Source organism: Drosophila kikkawai, chromosome 3L (genome assembly GCF_030179895.1).
Source record: "Drosophila kikkawai strain 14028-0561.14 chromosome 3L, DkikHiC1v2, whole genome shotgun sequence".
In the NCBI taxonomy this organism is placed as follows: domain Eukaryota; kingdom Metazoa; phylum Arthropoda; class Insecta; order Diptera; family Drosophilidae; genus Drosophila; species Drosophila kikkawai.
This window is the reverse complement of record NC_091730.1, coordinates 6,426,692-6,436,127: the sequence shown is the minus strand read 5'-3', so window position 1 is coordinate 6,436,127 and position 9,436 is coordinate 6,426,692. Positions and strand designations below refer to the sequence as shown.

At 46.8% G+C, this 9,436-nt stretch overlaps 1 protein-coding gene across 1 annotated transcript in view; it reads left to right on the top strand.

Moving 5' to 3' along the window:
- Mi-2 (chromodomain-helicase-DNA-binding protein Mi-2 homolog) overlaps positions 1-9,131 on the top strand; it is a 29,486-nt gene extending 20,355 nt beyond the window's left edge. Inside the window, exons 2-5 of the mRNA XM_017165692.3 lie at positions 2,419-2,495; positions 2,561-2,813; positions 2,879-8,488; positions 8,561-9,131. Of these exons, the coding sequence (XP_017021181.1) occupies positions 2,419-2,495; positions 2,561-2,813; positions 2,879-8,488; positions 8,561-8,700 (6,080 nt within the window). The 3' untranslated portion in view covers positions 8,701-9,131. The remainder of the gene's footprint in view (positions 1-2,418; positions 2,496-2,560; positions 2,814-2,878; positions 8,489-8,560) is intronic.
- Positions 9,132-9,436: the final 305 nt, after the last annotated feature.

Here is a 9,436-nt window from a genome sequence, read left to right as displayed (position 1 = left end):
GATCGAGAGAGAATGAGAGATAGGCCCAATAGTCCTGTTTCCTGCTTTCTGAATCTCAGAATCTGTACAGTGTGGGACTGGGATCGGGATGGGGATCCGGGACTGGGCTGCGGCTGCGAGTAGAGTTAACTGATATTGAGCCAATGTTTGCCTAGGCCTACGATGACCACAATTAAATTCCGTAACCGACGAAACTGACACGACAGCTATAGAGATAAAGATGATAGCACCGCAGAAACTGAAAAAGAATCCAAGTGCACATGGTAAAGGGAAAGGTAACAGGGTTCTTAAGGTTGTACGGGCCGAATCTCCCGTTACGGCTAACGCTCACTTTTTATGCTATCCTTTCGATAAATATAAAAATTGTAGTAAATTTACTTTCGCACTTTCAAGTGCTTTAAATACAAGTTTATCAATTGGACAAATCTAAACTACACATAAAAGAATCAAATTCAAGTTTATCGATTCGACAAATGTTAACTACAAATCAAGGAATCAGCTCCTTATGCTACATACATTTGTGCTTAATGTTCAACTTAATAAAATTCTTTCTTCAATTAAGAAGTGAAAAATCAATTTTCAAAGCTTGGTACTGTACTCCCTAAACCTATTACCTATCCGTTAAAATGTGACTGGCAGATCGGATGTGTGTAAATTATATATATTTCACTTTAGTGGTGTTGCATGCGGGCGTGCCTCTAAACAATAGACTGAACTTTTTAAAAACGGCTTGTGTAGTGAAAAAAATCTTTTGTTTTATGTAGATAACTATATAGTTAATTTGTTATATATATATATATATTTGTGTTTTTGATTTTACAACCATTTTTTGTTTTGCGATCGGAAGCGTGCGTTGGTATATTTTCTAACATTTTAAAATACCTTTCAACCATAGGGACTTTTTAGAAACAAAAACATTAAATATGTGTTTTATTTGCGGCTTTCAGACACATGTTATCATTGCTCAAAAAACTACATATGAGAGGACTAATAGAAATGATATACTTAATGGTTGTATCACAGCTATATACTGCGACCCCCTGAGTTGTTTGCTTTTAGTTTTAGAACAACTCTAAGCTTCCTTAAGTAAAATAGTAACGAAAACAAAACAACAAAAGCAGGCAAAAGTGAGAGGTGAAGAGATAGTAACGAAGTCAGTCGCTTAAAAAGTATAAAATAATTTGCTGAAACAACTCTAGTGTCCAAAAAAAAAAATCTTGATAGGAAAACTAACAAGACAGAGCATTGAGGAGAAGGATATAAAAGAAAAGTAACACGAAATTGATGAGAAGAACCTTATGAAATTTTAGCTATTTCGTTGCAATATTTTTTATATACGATATTTAAGTATAGTCGCGAGGGAGGGGAGAAAAAACAAAGAAACAAACGAATGGGAAAATCAAATGAAACAATGATGAGATCAAGTTGCAAAAAATCAAGCGTTTAAAATCGATTCGTAGCAATTACAAAATCAAGAAAACAAAATCATATACAATTTATATACAAGAAAACTAAATATATACACCATATATATATTATATACAACATTGACATTTGATAAGCAAACAAACGAAAACTTACTAGTTTTATAAATACATTAATGCCACGCCCACGCCCACAACAACACACAGCAACACATGAACTAACAACATACAACAGCAATTGAGAAGGAACTTATTAACGATTAATGTTTAACGACGATTGTGTGTAAGCCGATAAAACTGAAGGAGAAGGAGTAGAAACCAGATCAAGAGACATGAGAAAAATATTATTATTATTATTATTATTATTGTAAATCTAAGAGCAAAACCGCTGACAAGACCAGCAGAATGAAAAATCTTACAAAAAAACGAGATATTGTTATATACTAGTAATTATTAAGACCACAAACAAACAACAAACAAAAGAAGAAAGAAAGAAAACTTAAAAAAAAAACATCAAAACAAGAAAAAAAATATAAAAAATAGAATCAAATAAAATATTGAATCGAAAAAAAACTGTGTTTATTTATTATATTTTTGCAGGTTTTAACATTTCAGTTAGAAGTCTGGAACTCATAAATATACATAATAATATATTAATAAAAAGAAAATATATAAAAATTAAAAAAAGGACAAATATATTACTACGATTTCGAAAGATATCTTAGAAGAGGTTTTTAATTTAATTTTTTTTTCGATTATTCGATTAAACAGAATATCGATCTCTCGCCTGTATATCGCACCGCTAAAGTATCGATTTATTTCGATACAGTTTCGATATATCCATTTTTGCAGCAATCCCTCCTAATCTGAATCTGAAACTAATGCGCCTTGAACATGACCCACGGTAAAACAGCGATCGTGTTTGCAGACACAGATCACCTTTTGTAGAAGATCTCTAATAAGAAATCATACTCTTAACTTTTACCTTGTTTAGAAGAAGAAGAGGCGCAGGAGGACAATGCTCAGGTGGCTGAACTCTCCAACGATTCGGATGCGCCTTTAAAGCCTAATGTAAGTGACAACCTTTGGCTTTAGCTTTTCAGTTTTCATCATAATAACAATTTATTTTGGGATAGAATGACGAGGATGACGATTACGATCCCGAGGATAATCGCAAGAAGAAGAAGGGCAAGAAGCGCAAGACCAGAAAGGGCGAGGAGAAGGGTCGCAAGAAGAAAAAGCGCAAGAAGAACGAGAGCGAGGAGGACAGTGACTTTGTCCAGCAGCAGCACGATGAGGAGGTGGAGTATCCCAGTACCTCAAAGCGTGGTCGTAAGCGCAAGGAGGAGAAGCAGGCGGCCAAGGAGAAGGAATCATCTGCTTCATCTGGTAAGGATTACAAATTCTAATACATGTAAACCCCCTTCCTCATTAATTTTCTTCCCATTTTCCAGGCATGCCCTCCGTGGAGGACGTCTGCTCGGCCTTCAGCGTGTGCGACGTGGACATCGAGTACAGCGAGGAGGAGCTGCAGAGTCTCACCACCTACAAGGCTTTCATGCAGCATGTGCGTCCCATTTTGCAGAAGGAGAATCCCAAAATTGCTGCCCCCAAACTGATGATGCTGGTGGCCGCCAAGTGGCGTGAGTTCTGCGAGAGCAATCCTCACATCCAGCAGGAGGGCAGCAGTGGTGCTGGCGCGGGCTCCGGCAACTCAGGTGGACAGGCGCGCAGTGTGGCCGGTGATGAGGCGGGAGATGAGCCCCGATCATCGCGCTCCTCTCGCAACGAGAAGCCCGACGACATTTACGAGGAGGCAGCCGAAGAGGAGGAAGAAGAGGAGGAGGAAGAGCTAAAGAAGCCACGTCGCAAGCGTAGCGGGCGAGGCAAAAAGGGTCGACGACCCTCTGGCAAGGTGCCCACTTTAAAAATCAAGCTGGGCAAGCGCAAGCGCGACAGCTCCGACGACGAGCAAGATGCCAGCGGTGGATCTGAACGTGACTCGGATTTGGAGTTTGAACGCATGCTCCAAAAGTCCGACGATAGTGCCGACGAAAAGGAAGCAGCGGCACCCTCAGGCTCCTCCTCCAAGGCAGACAATTCGGCTACCCCAGCTGCTGCTCAGGATGATGGAGCTCCTGTGGTGCGCAAAAAGGCCAAGACAAAGATTGGCAACAAGTTCAAGAAAAAGAACAAATTGAAGAAGACCAAGAATTTTCCCGAGGGCGAGGACGGCGAGCATGAGCATCAGGATTACTGCGAGGTGTGCCAGCAAGGTGGCGAGATTATACTCTGCGACACTTGCCCTAGGGCTTACCATTTGGTTTGCCTGGAACCAGAGCTGGATGAGCCACCAGAGGGCAAGTGGTCTTGCCCGCACTGCGAGGCTGATGGTGGTGCCGCTGAGGAGGAGGACGATGATGAGCACCAGGAGTTTTGCCGCGTGTGCAAGGATGGCGGCGAACTGCTCTGCTGCGACTCATGCCCCTCGGCTTATCACACTTTCTGCTTGAATCCCCCACTGGACACCATACCCGATGGCGACTGGCGTTGTCCGCGCTGCAGTTGCCCGCCTCTCACTGGCAAGGCAGAGAAGATCATCACCTGGCGCTGGGCAGTGCGTGCCGGTGACGATGGTCCCTCCACTTCTAAAGGTTCCAAGAGCAGCGGCAACTCTCGGGTTCGCGAGTATTTTATCAAGTGGCACAACATGTCTTATTGGCACTGCGAATGGGTGCCTGAGGTCCAATTGGACGTACATCATCCTCTGATGATTCGCTCTTTCCAGCGCAAGTATGATATGGAGGAGCCACCCAAGTTTGAGGAGTCTCTAGACGAGGCGGATACTCGGTTTAAGCGTATCCAACGACACAAGGACAAGGTGGGCATGAAGGCCGATGAGGATGATGTGGAGCAGCTGGAGGAACGCTTCTACAAGAATGGCGTTAAGCCCGAGTGGCTTATTGTCCAGAGGGTCATTAACCATAGGACGGCCAGGGATGGCAGCACCATGTATCTGGTTAAATGGCGTGAGTTGCCCTATGACAAATCCACTTGGGAAGAGGAGGGCGATGATATACAAGGTCTCAGACAGGCCATTGACTACTATCAGGATCTGCGAGCTGTCTGCACCTCGGAGAACACACGCTCCAGCAGCAAGAAGAGCAAAAAGGGACGCAAGTCTAAGCTCAAGGTGGAGGATGATGATGATCGGCCGGTGAAGCACTATACCCCACCGCCGGAGAAACCCACCACGGATTTGAAGAAGAAGTACGAGGGTCAGCCTGCTTTCCTGGAGGGCACAGGCATGCAACTGCATCCTTACCAGATTGAGGGCATCAACTGGTTGCGCTACAGCTGGGGCCAGAGCATAGATACGATCCTGGCCGATGAAATGGGTCTGGGCAAGACTATACAGACGGTGACTTTCCTGTATTCCCTATACAAAGAGGGCCACTGTAGGGGACCCTTCCTGGTGGCTGTGCCTCTGTCCACTTTGGTCAATTGGGAGCGTGAATTCGAACTCTGGGCTCCAGATTTCTACTGCATTACCTACATAGGCGACAAGGACTCGCGAGCGGTTATAAGGGAGAACGAGTTGAGCTTCGAGGAGGGCGCTATACGGGGAAGCAAAGTCTCCCGTCTGCGTACGACGCAGTACAAATTCAATGTCCTGCTGACCAGCTACGAGCTAATCTCCATGGATGCCGCCTGTCTGGGCAGCATTGATTGGGCTGTGCTAGTGGTGGATGAGGCACATCGCTTGAAGAGCAACCAAAGCAAGTTCTTCCGCATCCTCAACAGCTACTCTATAGCCTACAAGCTGCTGCTGACGGGAACACCTCTGCAAAACAACCTGGAGGAGTTGTTCCATCTCCTCAACTTCCTGAGTCGGGATAAGTTTAATGACTTACAAGCCTTCCAAGGTGAGTTTGCGGATGTGTCCAAGGAGGAGCAAGTAAAGCGTCTGCATGAAATGCTGGGACCTCACATGCTGCGTCGTTTGAAAACAGATGTCTTGAAGAACATGCCCTCCAAGTCAGAGTTCATAGTGCGTGTGGAGCTGTCAGCCATGCAAAAAAAATTCTACAAATTTATCCTCACCAAAAACTACGAGGCTTTGAACTCCAAGAGCGGCGGTGGATCTTGTTCCCTCATCAACATCATGATGGATCTGAAAAAGTGCTGCAATCATCCGTATCTCTTCCCCTCCGCCGCCGAGGAGGCACCCACCTCTGCTGGCGGTCTGTACGAGGTCAACTCCCTGACCAAGGCTGCCGGCAAGCTGGTTTTACTCTCCAAGATGCTGAAGCTACTCAAATCGCAGAACCATCGTGTGCTTATTTTCTCGCAAATGACAAAAATGCTGGACATTCTGGAGGACTTTCTCGAGGGCGAGCAGTACAAATACGAGAGGATTGATGGTGGTATCACGGGCACTGTGCGCCAGGAGGCCATCGATCGCTTCAATGCACCCGGAGCCCAGCAGTTTGTCTTTTTGCTGAGTACCCGAGCTGGTGGTTTGGGCATTAATTTGGCCACAGCCGACACGGTCATTATTTACGACTCGGATTGGAATCCTCACAATGACATACAGGCCTTCTCCCGCGCCCATCGTATCGGTCAGGCCAACAAGGTGATGATCTATCGGTTTGTCACCCGAAATTCTGTGGAGGAGCGTGTGACGCAGGTGGCCAAGCGGAAGATGATGCTCACCCATCTGGTGGTTAGGCCTGGCATGGGCGGCAAGGGTGCCAACTTTACCAAGCAGGAACTAGATGATATCCTGAGATTCGGTACCGAGGATCTGTTCAAGGAGGATGACAAGGAGGAGGCCATTCACTACGACGACAAGGCAGTGGCTGAACTCCTGGATCGTACAAACCGCGGCATTGAGGAGAAGGAGTCCTGGGCAAATGAGTATCTCTCATCCTTCAAGGTGGCCTCTTATGCCACCAAGGAGGAGGAAGAGGAGGAGGAGACCGAGATTATCAAGCAGGACGCAGAGAACTCTGATCCCGCTTACTGGGTGAAACTGCTGCGCCACCACTACGAGCAGCACCAGGAGGATGTGGGACGCAGCCTGGGAAAGGGCAAGCGTGTACGCAAGCAAGTCAACTACACAGATGGCGGGGTTGTGGCTGCAGACACCACTCGGGATGATTCCAACTGGCAGGACAATGGCAGCGAGTATAATTCAGAGTACTCCGCGGGATCCGATGAAGACGGCGGGGATGATGACTTTGATGACCAGAACGGCGGCGGCGATAGGAAGGCCAAGCGGCGTTTGGAGCGTCGCGATGATCGTCCCCTGCCCCCGCTTCTGGCTCGCGTTGGTGGCAACATCGAGGTGTTGGGCTTCAATGCCCGCCAGCGAAAGAGTTTCCTCAATGCCATCATGCGCTATGGCATGCCTCCCCAGGATGCCTTCAACTCGCAGTGGCTGGTTAGGGATTTACGTGGCAAATCAGAGAGGAATTTCAAGGCCTATGTCTCGCTGTTCATGCGGCATCTGTGCGAGCCGGGCGCAGACAATGCGGAGACCTTTGCCGATGGCGTGCCTCGTGAAGGACTCTCCCGCCAGCATGTGCTCACTCGGATTGGTGTGATGTCCCTCATACGCAAGAAGGTGCAGGAATTCGAGCACATCAATGGTTACTACAGCATGCCAGAGTTGATCCTGAAGCCCTGCGAGCCGGTCAGATCTGCTCTCAAGCAGCAGGATGCTGGAACGGCTTTAGAAGCTCCACCAGCAGGCGTGGTCAAGGTTGATGTGGACAAGAGCGCCACCACTAGCAACAGCGCCACTCCCGCCACCAGTGCGGCACCCAGTCCAGCGCCAGCTTCTGAAAAGGGCGACGAGAAGGAGAAGGAAAAGGACAAGGACTCTTCAGAGAAGGAGAAGGAAAAGGAGAAGGCTTCGCCAGAGAAGAGCAGCGAGGTAAAGCAAGAGCAAGAGGCTGAAGGCGGTGACAAGAAGCCCGCAGATGTCAAGGTGGAGCCAACGGCGGAAGAAGGTGACACAAAGCCAGCCAGCGAGGCAGCCGATGTCAAGGCCGAGCTGGCCAAGACAGAGCCCAAGGAAGAGGCCAAGGAACCTGAGCTCAAGGAAGAGCTCAAGACCGAAGAGGAGGATAACAAGGAGAAGGAGAAAGAAAAGGAAAATGAGAAGGAAAAGGAGAAAGAAAAGGAGAAAGAAAAGGAGAAGGAAAAGGAGAAGCTGGAGGACAAAAAGCCACTGGCAGCCACAACAACAGTGATTGACGATGACGATGATGATGTAATGATCGTCAAAGAGGATGGTGAGCTAGAGAAGCCCAGCGCCAGTTCACCCAAGGATCATAAAGCAGCCGCTGCCGCTGCAGCCGTAGCAACTGGCGCCGCCGCCGGCAAGGCTGGTGTAGAGGACAGCTTGGAGGTTCTTAAGCGCAAATTCATGTTCAACATTGCCGATGGCGGCTTCACCGAACTGCACACCCTGTGGCTCAACGAGGAGAAGGCGGCGGTTCCCGGCCGGGAGTATGAGATCTGGCATCGTCGCCACGACTACTGGCTGCTGGCGGGGATCGTTACCCATGGCTATGGTCGCTGGCAGGACATCCAAAACGATATTCGCTTTGCGATAATCAATGAACCCTTCAAGATGGACGTGGGCAAGGGCAACTTTTTGGAGATCAAGAACAAGTTCCTGGCCCGCCGCTTCAAGCTGCTGGAGCAGGCTCTGGTCATTGAGGAGCAGTTGAGGCGTGCTGCCTACCTGAATCTTGCCCAGGACCCTAGCCATCCGGCAATGTCGCTTAATGCCCGCTTTGCCGAGGTCGAGTGCCTGGCCGAGAGTCATCAGCATCTTAGCAAGGAGTCGCTGGCGGGCAACAAGCCTGCGAATGCAGTCCTGCACAAGGTGCTCAACCAGCTGGAGGAGCTGCTGTCCGACATGAAGAGCGATGTGTCCCGCCTGCCGGCCACATTAGCACGTATTCCGCCCGTGGCCCAGCGCCTGCAGATGTCCGAGCGATCGATCCTCTCCCGTTTGGCAGCCACTGCCGGCAATGCCTCCAATGCAGGTGGGTTTTTAGACATATATTTTTTAAACTTATTTTTAATTAATTTAATAATTGTTATTATTTCTTTTGCAGCTCAATTAATGGCACAATTCCCGGCTGGCTTCCAGGGCGCAACACTGCCAGCATTCACTGGCGGACCGGCTGGCAATTTTGCCAATTTCCGGCCACAGTTCTCGGTGCCCGGTCAGCTATCGAATAATTCCGGCGCCTAAGGCAGCAAAGCAAGGCAGGCAACACTCTCCTCAATAATAATATCTACGTTTAAGCGCATTCGTATTCGTATTCCATGCAAATATATACTTTACTCTCGAGCTAAGAATTTAAATTTCAAAACACACACACACCCACGTACATATATATTTATGATAATCATTTGCAATGAAATCTCGATATCGCGTTCACACAAATATATTAAAATTCTACATGTTCTGACACTTGACGGAATGGCGGTAGGATGTTGGATGTTGGATTTTGTCCTGGCTATCAGCTACGACACCTGAAATGCTCCCGGGGCGGATCTCGCGGCCGATTCACACATACGACAAGTTTAAATAATTATTCTTATTTACCTACATTACTTACTATGTGATTAAAACATAATCTAGATACAATATATAAATGTATTGAATTCCATTGCAAAGAACGAGCTGTGTTTGTTTATTGGGAGTGGTTTAAGTTTAAAGAAAAGGTTAAAAGGAATGTATATCCTTGCAGTTTGAAATTGGAGCATTAGGAATCGATCCATGACGGTCAAAGGGGAAAAAAACTAATAGAAATATACAAAACAAATAATAATAATAATAACAAGAAAGAAAGCTAACTAACAGCCAAAGTTTGTATACCCTTGCAGGTAACAATTAAAATATATCATAACTAAGCCAAAAATGCATTAATTTCGATTCGGAAAGCAGTTTTGTGTTAGTTTTTATAAGCCTACAAAAATTGCAT